Consider the following 26102-nt stretch of genomic DNA (forward strand, 5'->3'; position numbering starts at 1 on the left):
TTAGCCAATCCAACAAACACGAGTTTATTGCAAACCAAACACGAGATACATCGTACGTATCATCCGACACGCATATTGCGTGTCGTCGTCGTCGGACCATCATGGCCGGTCGGACTCCACACGCAACGCAAACCAAAACACAAACTAAAAACGTCAAACGAAACAGGGACGACGAATCCTAGCCGTCCATCTCACATCCTCGCAGACGCAAGATCCGACGGTGCCCCTTCAGCCCATACGAAATAAAAACACGCGCTTTTTATTTTTTATTTATGGGAATGGATCGGGTCGGGTTAGATTGCGAGGACGAGACCCGGGACCGATTTCCCAACCCGATTGGGGAGGCTGCTCTCCCAGACAGAAGGGCAGTGGAGGGGAGTGATAGCGGCGGCGGCGGCGGAGGCGGAATGGTTGCCGAAGCGAGTGACGGTGAGGGAGGTGTTGAAGTACTCGCGGACCTGGGTGATTATCCCATCCGTGACGGTCCAGGCGTGGACCCAGGTGATGTTGCGAGACAGGTCTTGGCCCTCGACGAACACGGTGGGGCCAATGGCGTCGACTTTGAGGGGCTCAAATCGGAAGGAATCGCCGGCGGTTGCAGTGCCGGTGAGGATGCGCATCAAAAACTGGTGGGACGGCGGACCATGGAACCACCACTCTAGGTCAGAGGCCAGAAGTTTCTGGACCAAATCCACGTCGCGGGAGCTCAAGGCTTCATACAGGGCGAGCACCACCCTCTTGTTTCTGGTCTCCTCCAGAGTTTCCTGAATGTTAGCCAGACCGGAAGACAGAGAGAGAGAGAAAAAGATAGATACAGAGAGAGAGAGAAGTGTTGTTCTTATGGAGGAAGAAGAGAACAAACCTTTGAGAAAAGGTGAGGATTCTGTGATAGGAAGGTGGGCGGGTTTATATAGGCAATTACAGGGAGACGGAAGGGTGTTTTCGTCATTTCATACGCGCAGATCAAGGGTGTTTTAGGAAATCCAAATTTATAAACACGCAGATGGCGTGGCGGTATCTCTTTGGCTGGAATGTGGGGCCGACGTTAAAATTGCTGGGGCCAGTTGCCCACCCTTCTTGACCTATCACCTTGCTCAAAATCGGAATTAATTCAGGTGAGTCTCGATTAAATGTAATTAGATACACATTAGAATAAAATTTTGATCTCATGTATATTTCACATGAGCTAACGTCTCATGGTAAGTGGTAAGAGTCACATATTTTTAATATATATATTTTTAATGTAATATTTTATATTAGTGTGTAAATAGAACTATCAAAACATGATTATTTCATCATGCCACCAATTCCATCACCTAATAAGGTGGGACTGGGTTGAGAATATAGGTCTCACTAAGAGATGGGTCCATCTTGCCGACCTACTTTGACAACATTATATTTTAAAAATATTTAAAAATGGACTGACGACTATAAATTTATGATAAAAAATGATTAACTCATTTATTTTAGTTAATACAAAATAGGATTTCGCAGAGTCGGTGAGAGTTGGAAATATTCTTTAAAAAGAAAACAATAATAGGAAAAAGGAGCCGGAGAGAAAGGCGGAAAATAACTAAAAATGAAAGGGGGGAAAAGGAATGCTGAAAACAGGAAAAAAAAAATGCTGAAATATGTGGGGAAAAAAACGAAAAAGGAAGAAAAAGAAATAATGGGGGAAAAGGAAGGCTAAAATGCGGGAATATGGGAAAAAAAGAATGAAAAAAAAAAAAGAGGGCTGAAATCATGAAGAAAAAAAATGGAAAAAATACATTCAGCTGAAAGCACTTGTTAGACTTCAAAATTAAAATTAGAACCATAGTCATGTAATAAGTCATTTTTATTAGGGTAGGGAAAGAAGGACTTGATTGGATAATAAGGACGTAATTATGAACTTTGTAGGAAAATCAATAATTACTTTATTAATGGTTAAATGGTCACATTTCGGTAGTGTAGATTAAAGTGTGCACTTTTGATTATATTATGTCTCTAAATAATTTTTCTTTATTATCATATTATAAAGATTTGAGATAAATTATATGATCGACAAAACTGAAACTAAAATTATTTGAATTATGCATCATTATTTAGATGCATCTTTGATCACGCATTCACGCAAATAGTAAAGGGATAAGGATAAATGTGAATTTCTAGCATTTCATGTGCATTATAATTAGGTACTAAAAAAAAATAAATAAATAAAAGCCTCATAAAATTGGTGCTTGGAATAAAGTAAAAAACAATATTTTTTTTTCTTGAAAAATAAAGAAAAAATGTGAATTGTCATCCCCTTCATTGGAAAAATGGGCGCACATCAATTTGGTCCTGTGTTGGTCCTTTATGTTACATCATCCCATTATTTTTAATATATCACATCTATCTTTGTACCATTTATTTTGTAAATTTGAACTTCAAACTTGCATGAGTGTTTGGTAAATAGTTGTTAGCTGATTGGTGAAGTGAGTTTGACTAATTGAAAATATTAACTAATTGTAGAAAAATGTTTGATAAATTAGATGTTAATTGATAGCTGATTACATACAAAATGATTTTTTCAAAAAGCTGGCAAGTTGCTTTGAGCAACTTTTTGAATTTTAGTGTTTTAGAGCAATAAATTGTTACAAAAAATTAATTAATCAAACACTCATATTGGTTATTTAATCAAGTCAAACAACTAATAGTAATCAATAAGTCAAAATTGACTAATAAGCTAACTATTTTATTAAACGGGACCATAATTACTAACTATTTTAAACATTGTATTTTCCTAATAATTATATATTAATTGCCTACTCCAGGTCCTCTACTTTATCTTAACAAGGACCACTCTACATCACCATCACCATTTGTGTACATCACTCCACTCTTCTTTTCCATCTTCATTGCTGTCATTTTCCCCCATAACGTGTTGATAATTGAAGAAGTTACTGTAAAATACTGTGTCAATAATGAATATAAAATAATAAATAACTAAGTGAATATCATGATAGGTAAATAATTCAATATTTTATCTATGTCACACTGGTAGAATGTCATGGATTTTTCCTAAAAATGTACAATATATTGTTATTGAAAATTATTAATTATACTCATAAGAGTATGTATATATTTTCTCACGTAATCTGTATTGATTGAGTTATAAAAATAAAAGTAAAATGAGTTATAAAAATAAAAGTAAAATGGGATGACTCCACAAAGAAAACCTACCATTTTATTCATTGTTTAGTATGATAATTACTCCCACTAAGACTCAGCTCCCACCATTTTTCACCCTACACAATGGAAGACATATATAGTACTTAGCTTGTGCAAAGGCATTATATTACTATGATTTACGGAAAAGTCTAGTTACAATTATTATCATAAGGTGTGTTCTAAACGAAGCATGCATTATTGTAATTTTAGCTACCAAATGATCACAATGAGATAAACTAACTTGACCATAGTGTCCATAACTAACAGACTAAAATTGAGAATGTCTAGAATGCTACTGACTCTATTACATTATAATATCTGTTCAAACATATTGTCTCAACCTACAATGCCTCCACTGAGACTCGATCTCATGACCTCCCACATAGTAGTTAGCTAGCTTTGCACTACTGCATGCACCATTTGTTTACTTTCCATTTCATTATATTCTTAGCATACTCAAAACCATTACAAAACAACAAAAGAAAACCAATTCATGGAGGCAATAATTCCTTAAACTAAACCTTGAATTGGGTAGTTGAAAAAAAAGACAGACAAAACATTAATTATAATGTTCACAAAACATTCACACAGTGTCTGGTTTTTACAACTATATGGCATCATTCATCACTAAGATTTCCAGAAACAATAAACTATATTATGGCAGTATAGTAGCAGACACATCTGACTTACAATTATATATATATATATATATATATATATATATATATATATATATATATATATATATATATATATATATATATATATATATATAATTGAATTGTAGGAGAGAGAGAGAAGAGAAATCTATGTGGAGGGCACCATGAAAGATGGAAAATGGTGGATTTTGTATTAGTCATGAAGCATGGAAGCAACTAAATCAATGAAAAGAAGCAGACAAACCTTAAAGTATTAAGGATTAATTAATTAATGTATTATATCATGGAATTGAATGATGATATCTTTTTGGCAGAAACCAATTCATGGAGGCAATAATTCCTTAAACTAAACCTTGGGTAGTTGAAAGAAAGACAGACAAAAGTGGATGGATACTTCATACTTTTGTCTTTCGGCTCCCTACTTTTGACATACCTAGCTGATGTCTGCAATTTTGCAGAGGTGTCAATACTAATGTGCCAATGTTTAAGTGGTTCGTAAAAATTGGATTGAAGAATTAGAGGATTAGAAAATGAAAAATTGGAAAACATGTTTACTTGCATCCAACAATCAAGAATTAAGTCGACCAATTAATTCGATAATCATAATATTTTAAATTTATTAAGGGAACTGTCATAGATTGATTTATCTCCTTAATCCTTATAATCTTTTGTCGACAAAAATTACAAAGTAAACTTTATTCGTATATCCGTAATATATCATCGGGTAGCGGCTAACTTAATTAACCCAAAAAATTCATTAGGGCCAATTAAATAATTAAGCTAATTTAATAAACCACCCAACAATCAATCTCACAATGAAGCCCAATAATATATTTATCGGCCCATTTATCATATTCATATTTTCATCATCTACTTTACACTTTTATACTTTATAGGCCGGTCTTCAAATAAGTCCACCCCTTTTTATAAGTCGGTGTGAACATATCTAATCCATTAAAAACTAAAAATCAATCGTCAGATTTAATCTATTATCAACTATGTAACTGTGCAACTACAGTTCTATAAACAATGCTAATAGACAATGCAATTGTAAAGTTGAAACTCAATTCTATACCTCGGATTAAAGAATTTTGGGTTAGACTTATTTTTAGATAAGAGTAAAATTTTGTAAGGCAACCCAGACTAATTTTAATGGTGGTAATATTGAATGTTGTATAAAAGAAAAATCATCAATTCTGAAACTTTGAATTCAATTGTAGAATATATTTAGATGGATAACTTCTCTCAGAATTTCAAGATTGAAAATTTCAGTGGTGTTATGGGGGGGGGGGGGGGGGGGGGGGTTACATTTATATACAACAAATACAATGGAAAGGAAGATGGAAGCATTTGACTAACATGATCAAATCTACACTATCATAGCATATGACACTCGATATCTCGACGACTAATCCAGATTTGACCCAGATCCAAAAAAATCATAACTTTAAACTCTTTAACGTGACATACAGATACAAGAGTCAATCCGTCAAAACTGTTCCCCGTTAAACATCGTCTCTTGTAACAATTACAGGAGCAGGAGGTTCCATAGGATTAGACCTAAACAACCCATCCTCCCTGGGCAAAGGTGAAATAAAATTTGGGTGTTTCTGATCAACCATTTTCTCATATGAATTCCCAGTCCTAACTTCCTGAGCCAGAGAGCAGCAGCAGCAGAAAAGCCACAATGCACAATCTGCAACAGAAGGTTCACCCCAGCAAGAACTGTAAGGAGGCAAATTGTATCTCTTCCTCATCTGAATCCTCCAAAACCCACCATACATCAAACCAAACACACATAGGAGAATGCCAGTGACCCCCAATGCTGCTCTCACAGATTCGTTATCGAGGTTAACAGCAGCCAGGGTGAAAATCCAGAACGGCGCCATGCAGAAGAGCATAAACGTGGCGATATGAACGTACATGTTCCCAAGCCCGAGCCTCTCCATGTTCCACCCAAAAACACAGAATGTGCAACATAAAGAGAGGTATGCTGAGGATATGTCATCCCAGAAATCGAAAACCCCTCCACTCCACTCCCCCCTAGCCTCAATGGCTCTCGTCGTCTCCATTTCTGCTTCCTCATCGAGCCTGGTTTCGTGGTTCTTGCCAAGAGGGCTAATCATAGAGTAAACCCCAGCAATTGCAGGTGCCCCAATTGAAACCGACAGACATATTCCCACTCCAAGAGCGGGGCGTTCTGATCTAGGGTACCCTAAGTTAAGTCCACAAAGAACATATTGAGCAAAACAATTGAGGTTTAGAAGCAAAACAACCACCATCATATGACCCCATTCATTGGGCTTGCAAGTCCCATTCTTGCAGTAAACCTTCCTGAGCCAAGAAATATCGGCTGGCCTCCATCGGAACAGAAGAACGAAATGATATAGCCTTCTTGGATGCTGATACAAACACATTAGAGTAAACAGTGCATTGATGATTTGGTTGTTCACTTCAAACCAGATATCCCTCTGAGACTTCTTGGGGAGGGCATGATTCAACATTCCTGTCATTACCAGGAAGAGTATTGCACCTGATATAGTAACACACACAATCCATATCAGAAGTGCCATGTTGAGAGGATTCCTTATCCATTCCCTGCAAATTTTCCAAACAAATTTCCTAGAAAACAACCTATTCAAGCGGTCTCGGATTCGAACACCATCATTTTCCTTAGGAATCTGCTGAAACTTAGCAGGTGGAGAAGCCAAAGAACCCAACTTTAGGAACTGCAGCCTCTTGGGAATGGGAAGGGCAAGAACACTACGACCCTGCACTTGCTTTTCAGGATCTTCCTCACTTATTAGCCCCCTTTGAGATGTTGAAACTTGCAGAGCGTTGTGGGTCTTGGAATCTTTATCTGTGGCCGCCATTCTTGAATTCTATGAACTTTCTCAAGCTAAGAAACCAAAACTGGTGAATTTTGCAGAGCTGCAGATCACATTCTGTACATTATACTCCTCGATATGCAGCTCACAACCAGCAAAGCTAAGCTGTGGAAATTGTAAAATAAGACACCTACTCAACCAGAGAATCTCTATGAATTTTCGTGAAAGACTGCTGAAATGTCAAACATACATTTGGTAGAAAATGAATGGGAAGAAAAATCCAAAAGGACTGCTAAACATGACAAATTCAACTCACTTCTCTGGGCAGCTCAAAACTAGGGCCAAGAAGATAAAAATTGAAGCTTGATGGAGAACAGTATGCATACCCTTTAAATTTGATTCAAAGAAGATCTCATGGGTAGGAATAATTTGAATCAAAGATTGAAACTTTAGAAGAGTTTCCCCTTCCCATTAAAAGCAAGCGTACAAGTTTTACCAAAGAGGATGAGCAGCAGCCAACGCTTTAGCTTTTTTTTTTTTAGTGTTATTTTAGTATTTCTTGAAATGATGTCAGACAAGCATAACCTAATTCAAAAGTTCAAACCGCGTAATCTAAAGTTTAACTTTGAGACTTGTCCATTTTTGACTGGAGGCCGGAGGCGCTTTGTTTAGTTTAAAATTTGATTCTAGAAACATGTGACTCTATATACTATATATATACTCCGCAGTTATGGATTATGGAGTTTATTTTATTATGTTTGATTTTTAATTTTATGACACAAGAATTCCGCAGTCATTCTTGATTGATGATATCCTATATTTTTGAGAGTTAATAAAATTTTGAAAATATAAGTAATATTTGAAGTGATAGATGTATATGGGTATAAATTTAATAAAGCAAAAGTAAGTTTTAAATTCATATATATACTATAATTGAAAATTTCAGTAAATTCCATTTTTATATACCAACCAATAAAATTTGAATTCTTACTTTATTTCCACCTTAACTTTTTCCAAAAAATTACAATTCATTTCCTCTATTTCCTCTATAATTCCCTTGTTGCAACCAAATGGCCTGTTAGTTTAGAGTTCAATTTGTTAGTTTGTTAGTTTATTATTTAAAAGAAATAAGAAAACCAAACCAAAATAACACACAACAACAACAACAACAACAACAACAACAAATGTAGCAGCTTCAGGGATATGATGAGAAGTTGATGAAATCTTCAACAACCAGTAATAGGGCATAATTCAATCTCAAACTCAATGGTCAACATACATCGCAAATATTCCACTCCAAAGAACCAAAAGTTAAAGCATGCAGAAATACTTGGAAGATAAGTGAGAACAATAAAAACCATACACCACCCTGCTAGAATAAATCATCATCATATAACCCACAAACCACATAACATCCACTGTCAAAAGAACCGAGTTTAAGTAAGATCATCCTCCTCTAGTTCTTTTGCCTTGATCGATTCCTTCACCCTAAGCAGAAGGGTGGTCCTCCAAGCATCCTGTGGAATGACACACAGTAGAAACAACACGGTTATGAATGGCATGGTAAACCATCTCTAGTTTGATTGCGGTCTATCATATCGCTACCTACAACTCCCCCAAGTATGTGTTTCTACGGTTCTACCAGTATACACAACACTCCAAGTCCAAGTTCATGAACCACCTATTCTTGTGAATATTTCTTTCTAGTTTTTCTAAAGCAGCACATAAAATATATTCAGCAGTAACTCAAAGATTGCAGTGTTATATTCTTCTTTAGTTTGGAAAACATATCAATTCAAATATCTAAATATATGATAAACATTTATTTGATAAATAATTCAAAGTAATTTTTCAAAAAATAATGATTATTGTTTGGAAATATAATTGAAACAATAGTGATGAGCAATTTTAAGAAGATCAAACATCTTTTATAGGCAATTTTATTATTAATACTCATGTAAATATTAAACATGGGACTTAGGAAGATGACTTGTTTGGGTATAAAAATCATTTCAATAAAAAGGGTAAATATTAGGCTATTAATTAAGAATATAAATTAATGCGTTTGACTAGTGCCATCCACAAACTACCTCTTGAAAGTTTAAACCTCAACTAAACAAAATCAAATCCAAGAATAGGATATAAGATTGAAATGGTAGATTCAATTTTACCAGTTGGCTCATGCTGTCAAATTCCTTGACAGCATCAGTGAACTTTGCAACATCTTCTTCATCCAATGCAGCAGCCAGATCCTGCATCAGAAATGCAATGTTCAGTATCGATTTCACTAATCACAGCAAAAATTGAAGTCACATTCACAAATGAGAAAACAAGTTTGAGAGAGTAGTTGAGAACCAACAATTTCAAATTGAAATGAAAGTAAAGCCAATTTAAGTGGTGTGCTAAGCCAGATGAAGCAAATGCTAGAAGAAAAAAAAAAGTATGATCTTCAGGAAGAATTATTTGAGAGTTTTCAAGGAATAAGCAAATAGCACTACAAGTTTTTGGGGTTAAGGTATTTCTTGCTATGAATGGTCTTAGCTCAAAGAGGATCCTTTCTGACTGTCAGTGATCTCCATATTATTGGATCTTCTTTTTCAGGAATCTTTCACCCAGGGAAAATTTATGTACATGTGTACATTATGTATTTTGTGTTTATTGGATAAGAGAATTAGAATATCAAAAAAAATTCTCTCTTCAGGAAGGTGGGCATAGAAGAAAGATACAGCATCTTCCAACCATACATGGAATTCAGTGCAATCTGATCAAATACATTAATCATTTCAAAGAAAACTAAGTAGAATACAAAAAAACAACGACTGAGTTATACATACACTTAGTAGTTTGAACTCCCTTGTCCCTGAGAATGATGGATCCAGATCCTGAAAATTCAAATTCAACATTAACCTAAATGTATCACATCCTAAAGAAATTCCCAAAACATTAACAAGAGAAACACTTTTACCTGGTATTTCTCTAAAGCATTGTTAATTGCAACAACATCACCTTTACATAGTTGGCAAATACCAGCATTAAGAAGATGCCCTCTAACTCCATATTTCAACAGGTTGTTACTAACAGATTGCCGTGCTATATCCTCAAATATTTCAATTGCTCTTGGATATCTGATAAAACAGTCACAATTTGAATCTTGAGACGCAGCCTAGTTTTTATAATCATTGAACATACACACGAGAATACGAACAAGGCTTTAAATTTCTTTTTCCTCAAGCAAACTATGCCATATATGGCAGTTGGTAGGCTTACTTTTCTAACTGAGCAGAAAATTGTGCAATTTTCTGCTTGCACTGATTTGCAGTTGTGGATACATCCTCTGCTTGGAAAAGATCAGCTGCTTTTTCATAGTACGCAATGGCCTGTTCAAGGTTTTGCTCTTGCTCATATATTTCAGCAATTTCCTACATACACAAATACATGCATTAATTTTTCAAAAATTTGTGCTTAGATTGACAAAGAAATAAGTATTAATATTTCTAAACATGAAAGAAAATTAATTCCATTTCTTGTAAAACTGACATAGATATATACCTTGTAATATCTTGCCGACATATTCAGCCTCCCAATTTCCAGAAATAAGTTTACTGCATGTTCTAGACAAGATACAGCCTCTGCAACATATTCATTGTTCAGAAATAAGATTCATTCAGTTTTATATAAATAGGAATAGAAAAGAAACAAAAGGAAGAATCCACAGCCTCTGAAGATGCAGAGAAAATGGGCCAGAAAATATTGAGACATATTAGTCATTGCAAAAATCTGTGCCAAAATGCTAAAGAAAAATCTATTCTCATCCATTTTCCCAAAGTCCTCACAAATCGTGAAGTCAGTACATAGTAACTAAAGTAAAATATAGAAAGTACATATATAACCTTAAAGAATATGCAAGAGTCAAAAGGAGGCAATCTAGTTTAACAATATGTAAACTTAAACTAGAAAATTCAAACCCAAAGAGTAGGGATTGGAGAAGCCAGATGTAAGCTAGCTTTACTTTGTTCTCTGTGAGCTTGTTTACTAGGGCTAATGAACAATGCCCGAGCACCTATCCATTGTGACAGGCCCAACCTTCCAATGTGAAAACTTGAATCCTAAAGGAAATTTCTCAGAAACACGTTGCAATTTCCAACCAACTAAATTCTAAAAATTTTCATATTTACAAGTAAATTTAGATAACGTCTCTTTAAGAAAAGAAATGGACCTAGATAAATATAGAAAGGAACGATCTTTAACTTTCAAGGCATGAATATCTTCTAAAGCAAAATTTATGTACATGCCTCTAGTATTTATCTTCTTGTAGTTGTGACCAGCATCAGCAAATGCACCAGCAGCCTCATGTTTACTGTCCAGCTGAAAAAATGAAATCAAATAGGAATGTAAAAGAAGTTTAGAAGACTATGACAGGCAAAACATTGTACACACACACACCAGCTAGACCAAACAAATACCTTCAAATGACAATTGGCCAACTTGACATATGTCGCTCCAGCTTGATCCCCTAAAACAAGAAGCACCAAGCAACAAATTAGTTGGCATACCATGGCACGGATATAACGCATAATGGCTCAGTGGATGTAACAGAACTCAGAGTGTTGATTGATGTTTCACTACTAAGCATTGTTTTCTGATTGCAAAAGTTAACAAGTAACATAATGAAGATTCAAGAGCACCAGTTATCTGTGAAAATTAATTCATATACTTATAAAATTGCAAGCCTAGAAATTAAACATACAATATCAATCTTGACAAGACAAGCCATCTCATAAAGTCAGTAACAGAAAACCAAACAAATTACTGCCCTCCAAGCTGCCTATTAATTCGTCTCATTAAATGAGCCGATCACACCATTTAAGAAGATTAAACAATAAAGTAGATTTTCTGCATCATTCTTTCCAAATGCATCACGAAAAGGACAAAGTTTACATCCTTAAATCCAGCTTTGAGCTAGACTGTCCGCACGTATCCAACATAATAACCAACCAAATTGATCAGGATTCAGATAAGAGTATAAGACTAATCCGAATCCACCACCCTCCCTCCAAGAGATTCAGCATGAAAAGCCACTAAATTACGATTTATCCAGGAGATAAAACCAATCCATCATTTACGATCGGACCAAAACGAAATCGCGCAATCCGATCGAAATACCGAGGCGTAAATCGCAGGACAGATATAAGAATGGAACAAATATGCAATTTGAAAAGAAAAGGAAAAGAAAAAGTACATGACTTAGCGAGCTTGAAGCAATTGGCGGCTTTCTCGAAGAAATCAGCGGCGTCTTCATATTTGGAGCTGAAGAGCGCCCATCCGCTGAGCTTCTTCTCGGCTTTCTTCTCGAATTCTTCTCCTCTGGCAACCTGATCACCCATTGTGGTCTGTGAGGGAGCAAAAATGAGAGATGGAAACGTTGAATTGAAGGAAAAAATGGAAAATGAGGAAAAAAAGGCAACCGTGTACAGATGCGAATGTTCCATCTATTGGGCCCTTGACGGTTTCTTATTGGGCTTTGAGGAGGCCCAAAATAACCGCACTTTTAAGCCCAAGAATTTTAAACCTTTTATAGAAATTGCTGGCCCTTACCTTTTTCACGCAACGGTGGACGTGCCGGAGTGGTTATCGGGCATGACTAGAAATCATGTGGGCTCTGCCCGCGCAGGTTCGAATCCTGCCGTCCACGTATTTAACTTAAATTTGGTTTTATAAGCATTCGCCGTATGATGGTAGTATGGTACAATATTTAAATGTAGTTAATACTCCTCTATGATGGTAGTATGGTACAATATTTAAATGCAGTTAATACTCCTCTATACGCCCGTGACATGCCAAAAAAAAAAAAAAAACCGTCTATCTCAAAGTTAACATATATTTTCATACTTAAAATTTAAATTACAACATACCAATATCAAATAATTATAAATAATATTCACAAGTTTTTAAAAATTTTACATATACAATAATAATCATAAAAAAAATTAGGTGTCTTCATAAATAAATAATTATAGTTTATAAAAACGAATAAACAATTTAAAATCAAATAAACTTACAAACATCAACATTTTTTTTTGAAATACTCATTATTCTTTACAAAGTAGTATATATTCTATATATATTTTTTAAACATTTTAAACCTAAATAATCTAAACCCCACCACCGAGGTTCGAACCTAAATAATCTAAACCCCACCACCAAGGTTCGAACCTATAACCACCCAATTGAAATGGTAACCAAGATGTCATTACAAACAATAACATTACTATCATAACAAATAATAAATTAATTATTACTAAAAAGTTATAAAACAATGCTTATAAACCTGGGTGGAGATACAATCTTTTTGACTGACACGAGAAATCAAAATATTTCAAAACATGATAAAATATATTTATAATAAAATATAAAACATAAAATTAATTGGATAAAATGATTTAAATAGAAAACACATTATAAATCACGCATCTTTTATATTGATATTGATATTTATAATATGAATTTCAAGGTTTTCTTACCAACTAAGCACATGTTAAAATGCCATGCATCTAACATCAAGACAATTATTCTTCTTAATATATGTCTCTTACAATGTATGTACATTAATATACTACGGAGTATAAAATTATTTTTGTTGAACAACGGAGTATATAATTATTCGTAGCCTAGATGTCAAAGATTCTTTCACATGCAACAATGATTCATTTATTCCAATTGTTTCTTACCATTCAATGAATGTATATTCCTCAAATTAAACTTAGTTATTGTTTGGTAACATAGTTGATTTATTAATTAATTTTAATTTGTTTGACCATTATTAACCGTTTAATTTAATTAAATAGTTAATATGAGTGTTTGGTTAATAAATTTTTTGTAACAATTTATTGTTCAAAATGAGTGTTTGTTAATGACATCCAACTACACAAGAAACACGTTGTTTTAGCAGTCATTACTGTTTTAACACAATTTACGCCATCATTTAAATCATTGTTCTCAAAAAGTTGAATCTCCAATTCCAACGATCCTCGTTCTGGGCCAACAGAGCATTTGAAGGATATAAATCATGATAACTCAAACACAAAGGGTAGAGTTTGATTATTGCGCACAAAAAACTCCCTTCACTTTGAGAGGTTGCTCTTACACTGCTACTAGTGAGACTCGATATTGGATCATTGTTTCTAAACTTTATCTCTGTGACTAACTGAGCTGTCAATGAAGTCTTATCATTTTCATGAATGAAGATAGTCATCCTTTATATATCCAATTAAGTAATAAGTAATGGGTTAATCATCCATCTATTAACTAGATGATGATTACATGCAACATGTAATAATTTAATTTCAAGTGGTAATTGCATTTCTTTTACGTGTTCAAACATTATTGGTCTAATTTTTTTTTTTTTAAAAAAAATTTCTTTTGTTATTTTTATCCATTCAACTAAACATGATAAACTCTTCTACTAGTCATTGTCGTGTCTGTTGTATATTTAAAGAAGATTCATTTACTTTAGGACTCAAATTACTACAACGAAAAGATAATATTCATGTGTGTGTCAATCATCCATAAGTTTGTTTGCTTGTCACACCATCTATCCCCTTTCACTATTCGATCTTTATCAAAATGTAATCATGAAAGGATGATTGAATTGATGTAATATGACTCTTATTGGTCACATGTTTAATTATTGTTAACAGTTTTTTTATCAAGTCGGTTACATAAAATCTTGTCACACCGTTACACGTTATACAAAATCTTCATAATTTAGTTTATCTAATTTCTGTAATTTACGGATTATTACAGAAAAATAAAATTTATAATTTTACACTCAAATACTGATGGTATATTCTCATAACGCACTTTCAATGACAGGATGGAGATTCATAAAATATTTACGTAACTCTTCTAAAAAAAAATATATTTACGTAACATCACTTGTAGTTCATTGAATCAAATCTTTTTCATTTTTAGATAATCATAAAAATTCACGACAAATGTGTGGAATTAAAAAACTTTGTGTAACGGATAAGTTGCTGAAAAGACGTTAGCAAAAACTTATGATTTTCAAATACACAAATCATGATCTATTCAATTATTAGAGATTCTTTTCGGACCAATCAAATCAAATCAAATCTTTTTTTTTTCTTGTGAATATAATTGATCACCCAAATTATAGGGGGTGTTTGGTAAATAGATGTTAGCTAATTGAATTAGTATATTTGACTAGTTGATAGTATTAGCTGATTGTAGAAAAATGTTTAATAAATTAGCTGTTAGTTTTTTTTTTTTTTTTTTTTTTTTGAAATGAGCTGTTAGTTAATTACATGTAAGATAACTTTCTCAAAAAACTGATCGAAAAAATTATTTTGAACAATTTTTTAATTTTAACATTTTAAAGTAATAAACTGTTACAAAAAATTAATTAATGAGTTAATACCCAAAATCGTCCTCGACTATAGTGGTTTTTCTCAATTTCGTCCTAAACGACTTTGGTGATCTAATATTGTCCCAGACTTTTGTGTTTCACTCAATTTAGTCCTCCATTTGTTATTCCGTCAAATTGGTGTTAAATTAAGGGACAATTCAGTAATGTCAATATTGATCTCTCTTTACTTTCAACTTGTGAAGTGCGAAATTCCTCTTTCTTGTACGAATTACACCCAGATTTACTCCTCGGACCTGCAAATCAAATTTTATATTCGCAGTTTTAGGAGTAATTCTGGAGTAATTCGTAAAAAAAAAAGGGATTTCGCAGTTTACATGTCTATGAGTAAAGAGATGTCAATATTAAAATTACTGAATTGTCTATTTATTTAACACCAAATGGACAGAATAACAAATGAGGGACTAAATTGAGCGAAACACAAAAGTCTGGGACGATATTAGGTCACCAAAGTCGTTTAGGACGAAATTAAGAAAAACCACTATAGTCGAGGACGATTTTGGGTATTAACTCATTAATTAATCAAACACTCAATAAATTTAACCAAATCAAATAGCTAATAGTAATTAAATAAGTTAAAATTAATTGATAAGGTTACTATATCATCAAACAACACCTATATTTAATATATAGTATCAATTATCAAATTTGTGACCAAAATCTAATCCAAATCCATAATACTACCGCTGTAATTAATCCAAAATCTCGATAGAAGATTGTTTTAGAGTGTTAGGTGCCACCAAAAAGTGGTATTTACAAAAGCGCAGACTCGATAGAAGATTGTTAGAGTGTTTGGTGCCACCAAAAAGTGGTATTTATAAAAGCGCAGATTTCACTCGAACACCTCGCCAAAACAACCGCCACTCACCCGACAAACATGAAGCCGGAAAACCAAGAAATCGGAGCCGGAGCACCGCTTCTGTCAACTGCGGCGGCGTGCCAGTCACCGTCGTCGATAGAGTGCCAGAGAGCGGAGGGTGGGTCGCTAAGCGGCGCCATATTCAACGTCTCAACGGGCATGGTGGGCGCTGGGATTATGTCAGTCCCTGCAACTTTCAAGGTCCTGGGAGTGATCCCCAGCTTCTTTGTGATTCTGGTCGTGGCGTATTTCGTGGAGGTGACCGTCGATTTCCTCTTGAAGTATAGCAACTGCGGCGAGACGGATTCGTATGGTGGATTGATGGCTGAGTCTTTTGGAAAAGTTGGGTCCATGGCGCTTCAGATTTGTGTCATGATTACCAACCTGGGTGCCCTTATTATTTACTTAATCATCATTGGTAAGCAACAATCTCTTGTGTTCTTAAATGCTTATATCTTATGGTTTCAATTGATTCTTGCAAATTGCAATACATATCTTCTGTTGATGCTGTCTAGATAGCTGTTGTTATACTCTGCAGTTTTTCAGCCGGGTGTTATAGACTTGTATCTTAAAGATCAAAGATTGCATTTTTTTTCCAACTGCTCATGCCCTTTGGTAACATAGTTAGCTTATCAGCCAATTTTGGCTTATTTGACCATTTGATTTAGTTAAACATAACTGCTTGATTAATTAGCTTTTTGTAACAGCTTATTGCTTCAAAATGTTAAAATTCAAAAAGCGTTCAAAGCACTTTTTCGATCCGCTTTTTGAGAAAGTCAAGTTACGTGTAATCAGCTAGCAGCTAATTTATCAAACATCTTTCTATAATCAGCTAATGCTATTAATTACTCAAACCCACTAACCTAATCCGCTAACAGCTAACAACTATTTACCAAACACCCCCAAAGCCTTTTTAACTTTATTGGTTTGAGCTGGTAAATTAGAAAATATCTAGGCTAGTTTACCTCATAGTTTTTTACCGGCTAAGTTCACAAGGTGGGGCTTAACTCGTGCACACCCTTAGTAGTGGCTGCAATTTCCTAGTCACTCAAAAAGAAAAGATTGCATTTTTTATTTGAAAAGGAAGGGAATGTAACAGTTCAACACTGTTCATGGCTTCATGCACAGTTTACAGCTTCAAAATCAAGTTCCACTTTTACTACTCTCACATATTGTATTGGTAATAATGTCAAACCTTCTTTGATTTGTGGCCAAGAAGTTAATCCCATGATTATTCAGTGAGTACTATTACTAATTTCTGGTATCAGTTCTTGATTTCTACTTTCTACCTATTTCCTTGCATAGTTGCTTCCCCCTTGTGCAATTTTTTTTCTAGTATTTTCTTAAATTGATTGAGTTTGTGGCTTCTTTTTTCATAGGAGATGTCCTCTCGGGAAATGATTCTGATGGATCACTGCACCTTGGTGTCCTACAGCAATGGTTTGGCATCCATTGGTGGACCTCACGGGCGTTTTCCGTCCTTATTGTGGTGCTTTTCGTTATGCTTCCCTTGCTTTGTATACGGCGTATAGGTTAGTGATCTCTTGGCCTTTATATATCTATCCTTTTGGTATAAAGAACTGAAATTTCGTTACGTTTCTTATTTGTATAGATTCACTTAGACATGCGTCAGCAATATCCATTCTGCTAGCGGTGCTTTTTGTTGCCATATGCTCGGGGATGGCGATATATTATGTGTGTAAAGGGAAGACGGGAAGTTTAAGGCTTTTTCCCGATTTTGCAAATGGAGTCTCGTTCTTTGATCTCTTCACTACGATTCCAGTGTTTGCCACCGCCTTTGGATGCCATGTAAACGGTAAGAGCATGTTAGGTTACAAAGATATGAAAAGATTTATGCGATGGCAAATGCAGCATCCTATAGTCGATTCCGAAATTACCCTTTCGTTTTGTTTTCGTTCTGCAGTTCATCCAGTCAGAGCAGAACTCGGGAGGCCATCTGATATGACCTCAGCAGTGCGGATATCCTTAGTGCTATGTGTTGCCATTTATTTTGCTGTGGGATTCTTTGGTTATCTGCTATTCGGGGACGAAATCATGGCAGATATGCTTGTGAACTTCGACCAAAATTCTGATTCCTTTGTTGGCACGTTGCTTAACATCGTTGTTCGGTTGAGTTATGCAGTTCACCTCATGTTGGTGTTTCCCGTCATGAATTATTCTCTCAGGGTTAATGTGGACGAACTGTTATTCCCGAAAGGGCCTCTGTTGTCCACAGAAACCCCGAGGTTTTTATCGCTCACCGGTGTTCTTCTTGCGTTCATGTATCTAGCTGCAATTGCCATCCCGAACATATGGTACTTCTTTCAGTTCATGGGAACAACCACCGTCATGTGCCTCATGTTCATATTCCCCAGCTCGATAATTCTTAGGTGAATTGAATCTTTACTTCACGTGATGCAAATCTTGCTTCTCTTCATTCAATTTGTTGAGCATATAGCCATTAATGTGCAATCCAACTATCAGCTTAGGCTTTTAGTTGAGATGGAGCACATGCTTCAATTTGGTAACAGAGTCATGCCAAAGCGACTACGGTCCACGTGAGGGGGCGTGTTGAGCATATAGTCATTAATTTGCAATCCAACTATTAGCTTAGGCTTTTAGTTGAGATGGAGCACATGCTTCAATTCAATTCTCTATGTTTTTTCTCGTTATATCCTTCCAATAACTCGTGAAAATCGTTTGCAGAGACGTTCACAATATAAGTACTAAGCGGGATAAGATGTTGGCAGTATTGGTCATCGTGCTCGCAGTTGGGACTAGTCTAACAGCCATTTACTCCAATGTATCAACCTATATTATCAAGAACTGACCGGATTTTGCAGTTTGAAAACATTTCTAGGAAAAAAAAAATTTGCGGAGAGCCGTTTTTTGCCAGCCTCTCACAGTATCAGGTCAGATAGTCCCTTTGCTGTAAACAGATTAAGATTAGTGTTCAACCATGTATCGGTTCTTGATTCTTCAATTATGTTGAAAACGTGCAATAATCTTATAAATGATTCCCGATATTCATGAAGTTTGAAAATTTCTGTTATGTTTACAGTTTCCTGCACATGAAATTATAGGAGCAACCGAGCTATAATTAATGGCATTCTTGGTTGGTCTATCATCCATACATATTTAACTATATTTGCTTATGTCACCAAATATGAGTGCAAGAAATCTAGGATACATTGGAACTTTTATAATGTTATTCAACGTGGTGTTACATTGATAGGGTCTTCAAACTATTTAGTTCAACTTGCATAAATATTCACTACTAATGTTACGGGAACTTTTACTGGTTAGTCGTGGTTCGTTTTTGTCTTTTTGGTTCAAGATTGGCGTCTCCGATGGATCCTCCATCTTGCGGTGGCATGATTTATAGTATGTGGACTGACCATACCTTTTGTTGCAGTAGTTGTCTTTAGTCTTTTGTAGAATAAGTATTTTAGTTGTTGTAGCTACCTCCTGTTTATGCTCATGTCTCATTCGATTTATACTTTGTATTATTTGTGTTATGAATATATACGATTTACAGTTTCCTTCATCTGGTACAACAACGTAGGTGTAGTGGTATGTGGTTTTTGTAATGATGTCATGGGAACTTTAATGGTGTCGTGTTGTATCTGGTACAATAACCTAAGTGTAGTGGTATATGTATGGTTTTTGTAACATTGATGTTATAGGAACTTTTGTTGTGTTGTATCAAGTATTAAAATGTAGTGTTAATTTTCGAAATGGTCCATTGACCATAGTGAAATTACAAATTTGGTCCTTAATTTTTTTTTTTTGTCTAATTAAGTCCTTAATTAATTTGATCTTTTGTTTCTTTAGCGGTAGATGTCTGTTTTTTCAGAACTAAACTGATATTTTGTTATAGTCAATGGAACATTTTAGTGGAATGTAATTCCTTGTTACTGTGTAGTACCTATACTATAAACTAACGATACATTAAATATTACTCCGTATATTCTAGATATATGCCGTAGGTGTGTGGTTATTCTAGATATATACCTTGAGCAATTCAACTCAACAACAAGAAAAATATATAATCTGATAATAGAAAAAGAAAAAAACTCCGTAAAATATTATATATCCTAGTTCAATTTAATGTCTGGTCGGGTGGTTCCTATGACTTTGCAAAAGTCCACACGCACAATACTGAAAATGACATGGAAAATATAGAATTATTTAATTAATAAATGACAATATCCTTTATAGTTTTTTTTTTCTTTTTATAATTAACCCATATATCTCAGTTTTGCAAAATTACATATTGGACCGATGAACGAGCTAGCCTCCAAGATCTATGAGTAAGTAAATCGAGTTTGATTAGCTAGTTTCAAGACTCAACACTAAGGTACAAAGAACTCCTGGCATGGACCAATGGAAATGAAAATAATTAATTTTAAGTGTCGTTTTTTAACCACTGGACCACTGTCCGGAAGACGTATATATCCTTCAGTTGTATTAACCGTCGATTTACTAACTGTTTCAAGTTATCTACGGGCTATGGCCGCCATGCCATTTTGTGGTTGTGCTGTTTTTTCCTGTGAATCTTCCCATACTGTTGATGGGACATGCTCCATATATACATGTTTTTCCCTTTTTCTGTTTTGGGTTAATTTGTGTAGTCCGTTCAAGATTTAAATTTATATATCTCATGACCTGAATGGTGGCAAAATTTGGCCATTTTGCTACTAGTCATAATCAATGTGGTAGAAGGGGGCATTCAGACAAAATATGCAATATAGCTCAATAATTTAATTTGATGGTAATTATATTTTGGAAAGACGAGTTTTTAAATAATTTAATAATTTAATATTTTGTAATTATATCTTCTACATTTCTTTATACTAACATAGTAGTCAGCGTTGTATTGATAAGGCATGTTGAATATCACATATTGAATGTCCAGTAGCATGACAAGATGCTGAATTTGACTTTCTAGACCTTCGTCCAATAAGTTAGCGATCCGGGAGAGCATAACTATATATATATATATATATATATATATATATATATATAAAAGTGTGACAGGATACTGAATTTGGCTCTCGAGCCGAGCCGGCTAGAATTTCTATGCCACAGAACATGAAACAAATGATGACCACGAGAGTTGCATTCACATGCATGGAAGAGTTATTTGAGCTAGCTAGAAAAAACAAACACACACACACATATATGTATATGGTTCAGATACTTGCAGATTTGACATGGATTTGAAGTGTGATGAGAAGTAGGACACAGATTCTCAGTATATATATAATTATATATACATAAATAATATATGATGTGAGATAATTATACATTAAAAATTAAATAGAATCATATATATAGCTAGCCATCTTCATATCAGCTCAAATTAAAGTTGCCAGGAACCTTGCAGGCCAGACTATGTCAATTCATGCATGGTCCTCACATGGCTGCAGCCGGCCTGTATGTGTGAGTCCAAGATCAAGATTAAGACTCCAATGGCTGTGATATAATGTCAATAGTTAAAATTATTTAATTCCTGGGCAATTCCACCCAGATTGAATTGGTTGGACAGTTGGCTGGGACAGCTCTACTTATAGGAATTGCCTATTAGCCTTATTGGTTTGAGCCGGTCCGCCATCCCAATCTAGGTTAGTTTACCTCTAGCCTTGTGGTCTCTTGTCATTCTTTGCTGGTTAAGGTGATAAAACCTTCTTAATTGGTTAGTTTGAGCCGGTAATTAAGCTATGGTAACCTAGGCTGGTTTACGTCCTTGTGGTCCTTTGCTAGCTAGGGTCATAAGACTGACTTTGCTGGCCTAAAGTACAGTGCACCTTCAGGTAGGGGCGGCAAGTTTTCTTATAAAAAAAAAAATTAATACCCAGAAACTTTATCTGGAGAATAATATTTAGTTAGAATGAAACAAAAATGATATAGCTGTCAAATGTTCTGTGCTGCTGTGGTTTATATGTGAATGAAGATCAAGATTGCAAACATGAAAAGATTTTGCCTGCCGGCCATTTCTTCAGGTCTGCATCATCATATATTCATATGCTTTAATATTTCTGCATGAAAAATCATGCATTTCCTTATAACACAAACCTAATCCGGGTTAAAATGCATTAATCCGGGTTTGTTTTAATTTAGTCTGGGTTTATATATATATAAACAATGTTAATAGCCAATGAATCAGAAGTTTGTCACTACATAAACTGTACATACATGAATTTGGATGGTGCAATTATCATCCAACTTTGTGATTTAAATAAGCTTTATTTTGTTCTGGTCCTGTCACAATTGCATGTGAATGTACTTTCCCGAAGTGATACTCTTACTCACGTGAGCATGGCTTTGCAACACTCACCAAAACAATCCTACATTTGTTACTATTCTTGAGGATAACCCTACATACACTATTGGTGAAACCCCATTGCATCAATGCAGTAGAAAAGGGTAGCTAACTACCTAGCTAGCTAGTAATAAGCCGAGAATAACCCACTGCTCGAAATTATGAAATTTCTGACCACCTGAAAGTAATAAGTAAAAAGTGGTCGGAAATAGCAACAAAGGTTTTTCCGGATATCAAAAGTGGTCGAAACAAGGCTTTCGACTTGATTTAAGATCATTTTCATCCAGTAATGACCCTCGACTAAACCTAACACACAACATCGAGTCGTCCTAACTGGACCTGACACGTAACATCTATCGAGTTGAGCTGAGTCTTAGCTCACTAAACAACTACTGAGGTGTTATAAAACTCTTGACTAAACCTAGCACACAGCGTGCCCCGAGTCAGCCCCGACTAGACCTAACAAGTGGAACAACTAATGAAGTGTTGTCTTATGTATGGGTGCAGGAATCCTAAGAAAGTGCAGGGAGAGATAATGTGAATACATGACGAACATCGTACCAGCGCAGAGGGAGCAAGTTAAACACACAACACCAGAGCACAGGAGGAAGGGAAAAAAGGGGGGAGGGGGGGATGGAATTGAAAAGGGACAAGGGTTTGAGCAGGAGAAATGTATGGAGAGAATTGTAGTGTTGTAATGATTAAGGGGCGCACATGTGAATAGGTGGGTACGTGATTTGTCATTGAGGAATGGAGACAATGGTGGCAAAAGCAAAAGTGGGTGGGTGGGTGGGTGGTGGGGGTGGAGGGGGTGTGGGGGGATTATATTGGTAAGGCAAATGACAAAGTTTGCTACGTAGTATAGTGTGATGATATTGTATTAGGTTATATATATATATATATATATATATATATATATATATATATGTTAATGCTCCAGTGAAACAACATCTTCTCGTGAGACTACTGTGAGAACAACATGAATACACACAGTCTACTATATGAATACAGACACTAAATTATGGGCACTCATGTTGTAGTTTTTGTGCATTGTTGTAGTAGATTCTGTGCATTCATGTTGTATCTTACAGTTTCATGAAACGATATTGTCTTATTTGATTATTTATCTATCTATATATATATATATATATGGAACTGTTTTGTATGTGTATACTGATAACCATCTCGTGATAGTGTCACTGGAAAACCTTGGATTATTGGATATACATATCTATTGCCCACAAACTGTCACAAGACTCTGTAAGATCGATGAGAATTGTCTCTCTGCTTTCTGTGTCTACATGACGACGACTCTGATATATATATGAGTGATGACTGATGAGCCCCTACCCCCCCCCCCCCCCCCCTTCTTGTCTAATGGCCATTCGGAGCCAAAAAAAGTGAATGGGAATTGCCAGTTTTCATCATCTGGTTGATGCCACTTCATCCAGCCACCAAGTATTGTTGGTAAAATAGTAGTGAAAGTATTATAAAACCGATCTCGATACAGCTCAACTAGTTGATCAGTTTAAAGTAGAGTTAGAAGTTTGATTTTACTAGTTAGAAGGTATGAAATTAGCCTTGTTGTGAATATCAGTGCAATACAGACATTTTGGATAATATGTAGACCGTTGAGGCACATCTATGATTTATCACGTGAATTTCAATTCATTTATAAAGTTCAAACTTATAACAATCTGAACTTAATCATTCCACCTTAGCTTGTTACAAGGGAGTGAACAACACACATGCATCTTGGTCTAGGCATGTATGATTGAGCATGGGATGCATATCAATCATCAAGAAAACATCATTAATGTCCACATAAACAAAACAAAAACAGTTGCTTTAATATACTATATATATGTAAGAAAACGTAACATCATATCGTTTATTTTAATCGTATACAGAATTAGACATTTCTAACGCGTAATTTACACTACATCACGAGATTGAGGATTGAATTTTGATAGAATGTGATCTCAAATGAATGCTCTAGATCCAAGTATATACCCAACTTGCCCAAGTTGGACAAACCATGGCAGCAAAAGCATACCATATAGAGGTTGGAGGATTGAAAATTTTTAATTTATTGAAAAAATTGTGAAGTGGAAAAAGATATTTTTTGGGTGCCGAAAAAAAGAAAAGATATATTTTATTATGTATGTATTTATAGAGAAGGGGATTATTGTGGGCACGTGTAGAAAGAGAGAGAGAGTTGAGACAAAAGGTGACGGCTGGAGAAAAGAGGAGCTCCAAATTCCCCGTGAAAATTATTTGGAGGCATCCAAAAATCACAAATATATAAACTTCCATATTTGATGCTTCCCTTCACTACTTTCCATAATGTATTGTATGTAGATCAGAAAAACTTCATATGTTACGTTTCACCCCTCCTTATCTCATCCAATATTTTATCCATTCAAACTTTTACCACGCCTTATATTAGTTCAAATGTAAAGAGAATAATTAATGAGCGGATAATTGTCTTTTTTTCTTTTACTATATATCGTGTCATGAGAATTTTTACGGTGTTAATTGACATTAGTATTGTTTTATGCATATTATTCAAGTTATATATAAGATATTGTTAATCCGATCTTTAGTTTGTTTGCACAATACTTAGTGTAATTACGCATATTATGCATGCTTGTATTCAGTACAAATCATATCAGTGTTCTTTGACACCTTACAGTTTTCTTATGTATATATCTAGCAACTTGGCTTATGAATAACGAAAATATTTTTCCTCATGGAGTTCTTTTCAATCTTTACATGTATTATTAATTAGTATAATGTTAAAAAAAAGCCTTTATATTTATTAATTATCAGTAAATTAGTTGACCTTACAACAAATTAATCAAATAATAAAGACTTATTACAAAAAAGAGTTCATGTAGTAGTTAAATGCACCAAAAAAAAAAAAAAAAAAAGAAAGAAAAGCATTACCCGCATTGATAGCACATCACGAATAAAGATTAGAAGATAATTTTTTAAAATGACAGGTTATGTCGATTCTTGTCAACATCTTTTCGATCATAACGAGCCCGTTATATATGGTCTTCATATATAGTACGATTTATCTTATTTCCTTTATGTGATTTGCAGACTATTATTACACATGATTAATGTTTATTGAGCGTACGACAATGAGAATCAAATCCAAACTTGTTACTTAGAATTTCATATTACTCGATTATAACATCCTTGATGTTAAAGGGATTAGGCATTAATAATTGGGTATATATGGATGATTATTTAATAGACTTGATTAGCCTAGTAAAAATTGACCACCTCAATTATGTTAAACTTAGCTTGGTTATGGGGAAAGAAAAAAAAAAAAAAAAAAAAGTGACACAAAAAGACAGCTATCATTGTGAACAAGGTACACCTTCATGCTTGTCCTCTTGTTTGGTCCATTATAATGCGCATGTTGCATGCGCGATTCGCTTATATACGCCTATTATGATCTTATCTTAATCAACCCTAAATATATCTCTTATCATAATTATTATAAATATTGAATACACACATTATATTTGTGATTTAAAAGGTTGTCACATCATCATTTGCTCCATCTCTTCCATTTAAAATATATTATCAAATTTACCTAAATACATATATGTAAAGATCATATGAGAACCAACCTCCCATTAATGTATGATAATCAGTATCATTCATTAAAAAATATATTTATAGATGGGATTAATTGGGGATTAAAAACGCGCCTGTGTAATATATATATATATATATATATATATATATATATATATATATATATATATATATATATATA

At 34.6% G+C, this 26102-nt stretch overlaps 4 protein-coding genes and 1 non-coding gene across 7 annotated transcripts; 2 read left to right on the forward strand and 3 right to left on the reverse strand.

Moving 5' to 3' along the window:
* On the reverse strand, positions 1-877 carry LOC109186598 (wound-induced protein 1). The gene has a single exon (XM_019336652.1). It carries the CDS (start codon positions 618-620, stop codon positions 294-296), a length of 327 nt encoding a protein of 108 aa, XP_019192197.1. The 5' UTR covers positions 621-877; the 3' UTR covers positions 1-293.
* A 4200-nt stretch (positions 878-5077) lies between these two features.
* On the reverse strand, positions 5078-7220 carry LOC109186594. 3 transcript variants are annotated; one of them, XM_019336645.1, is made up of 2 exons: positions 7066-7220; positions 5078-6844 (listed from the first exon to the last, which is right to left on the reverse strand). In XM_019336645.1, exon 2 carries the CDS (start codon positions 6722-6724, stop codon positions 5357-5359), a length of 1368 nt encoding a protein of 455 aa, XP_019192190.1. In that variant the 5' UTR covers positions 6725-6844; positions 7066-7220; the 3' UTR covers positions 5078-5356. The 3 variants fall into 3 exon arrangements, with proteins under 3 accessions (XP_019192190.1, XP_019192191.1, XP_019192189.1); XM_019336646.1 differs by having other exon boundaries at positions 6996-7220; XM_019336644.1 differs by having other exon boundaries at positions 6930-7220.
* Positions 7221-7882: 662 nt separating this feature from the next.
* On the reverse strand, positions 7883-12126 carry LOC109186596 (alpha-soluble NSF attachment protein). The gene is made up of 9 exons (XM_019336649.1): positions 11919-12126; positions 11143-11192; positions 10972-11044; positions 10229-10308; positions 9947-10098; positions 9645-9804; positions 9514-9561; positions 8851-8931; positions 7883-8196 (listed from the first exon to the last, which is right to left on the reverse strand). The coding sequence occupies exons 1-9, from the start codon at positions 12061-12063 to the stop codon at positions 8116-8118; spliced, it is 870 nt and encodes a 289-aa protein (XP_019192194.1). The 5' UTR covers positions 12064-12126; the 3' UTR covers positions 7883-8115.
* A 163-nt stretch (positions 12127-12289) lies between these two features.
* Positions 12290-12371, forward strand: TRNAS-AGA. The gene has a single exon. It is a non-coding gene; the product is annotated as a tRNA-Ser (tRNA).
* Positions 12372-15942: 3571 nt separating this feature from the next.
* On the forward strand, positions 15943-19024 carry LOC109186595 (sodium-coupled neutral amino acid transporter 3-like). The gene is made up of 5 exons (XM_019336648.1): positions 15943-16399; positions 17361-17513; positions 17594-17797; positions 17906-18371; positions 18688-19024. The coding sequence occupies exons 1-5, from the start codon at positions 16000-16002 to the stop codon at positions 18809-18811; spliced, it is 1347 nt and encodes a 448-aa protein (XP_019192193.1). The 5' UTR covers positions 15943-15999; the 3' UTR covers positions 18812-19024.
* Positions 19025-26102: the final 7078 nt, after the last annotated feature.

Source organism: Ipomoea nil, unplaced genomic scaffold (assembly GCF_001879475.1).
Source record: "Ipomoea nil cultivar Tokyo-kokei standard unplaced genomic scaffold, Asagao_1.1 scaffold1407, whole genome shotgun sequence".
Lineage (NCBI taxonomy): Eukaryota > Viridiplantae > Streptophyta > Magnoliopsida > Solanales > Convolvulaceae > Ipomoea > Ipomoea nil.

What these genes read in the sequence shown, in the direction of transcription:
- LOC109186598 (XM_019336652.1), bottom strand. Translation starts at nt 620, where the DNA reads ATGCGCATCCTCACCGGCACTGCAACCGCCGGCGATTCCTTCCGATTT.
- LOC109186594 (XM_019336645.1), bottom strand. Translation starts at nt 6,724, where the DNA reads ATGGCGGCCACAGATAAAGATTCCAAGACCCACAACGCTCTGCAAGTT.
- LOC109186596 (XM_019336649.1), bottom strand. Translation starts at nt 12,063, where the DNA reads ATGGGTGATCAGGTTGCCAGAGGAGAAGAATTCGAGAAGAAAGCCGAG. An exon ending in TGTCGGCAAGATATTACAAG is followed by an intron (nt 10,099 to 10,228) that starts GTATATATCTAT and finishes TTGTGTATGTAG; the next exon opens with GAAATTGCTGAAATATATGA. An exon ending in ATGCTTTAGAGAAATACCAG is followed by an intron (nt 9,562 to 9,644) that starts GTAAAAGTGTTT and finishes TTGAATTTTCAG; the next exon opens with GATCTGGATCCATCATTCTC.
- LOC109186595 (XM_019336648.1), top strand. Translation starts at nt 16,000, where the DNA reads ATGAAGCCGGAAAACCAAGAAATCGGAGCCGGAGCACCGCTTCTGTCA. An exon ending in GCTTTGTATACGGCGTATAG is followed by an intron (nt 17,514 to 17,593) that starts GTTAGTGATCTC and finishes TTATTTGTATAG; the next exon opens with ATTCACTTAGACATGCGTCA. An exon ending in CTTTGGATGCCATGTAAACG is followed by an intron (nt 17,798 to 17,905) that starts GTAAGAGCATGT and finishes TTCGTTCTGCAG; the next exon opens with TTCATCCAGTCAGAGCAGAA.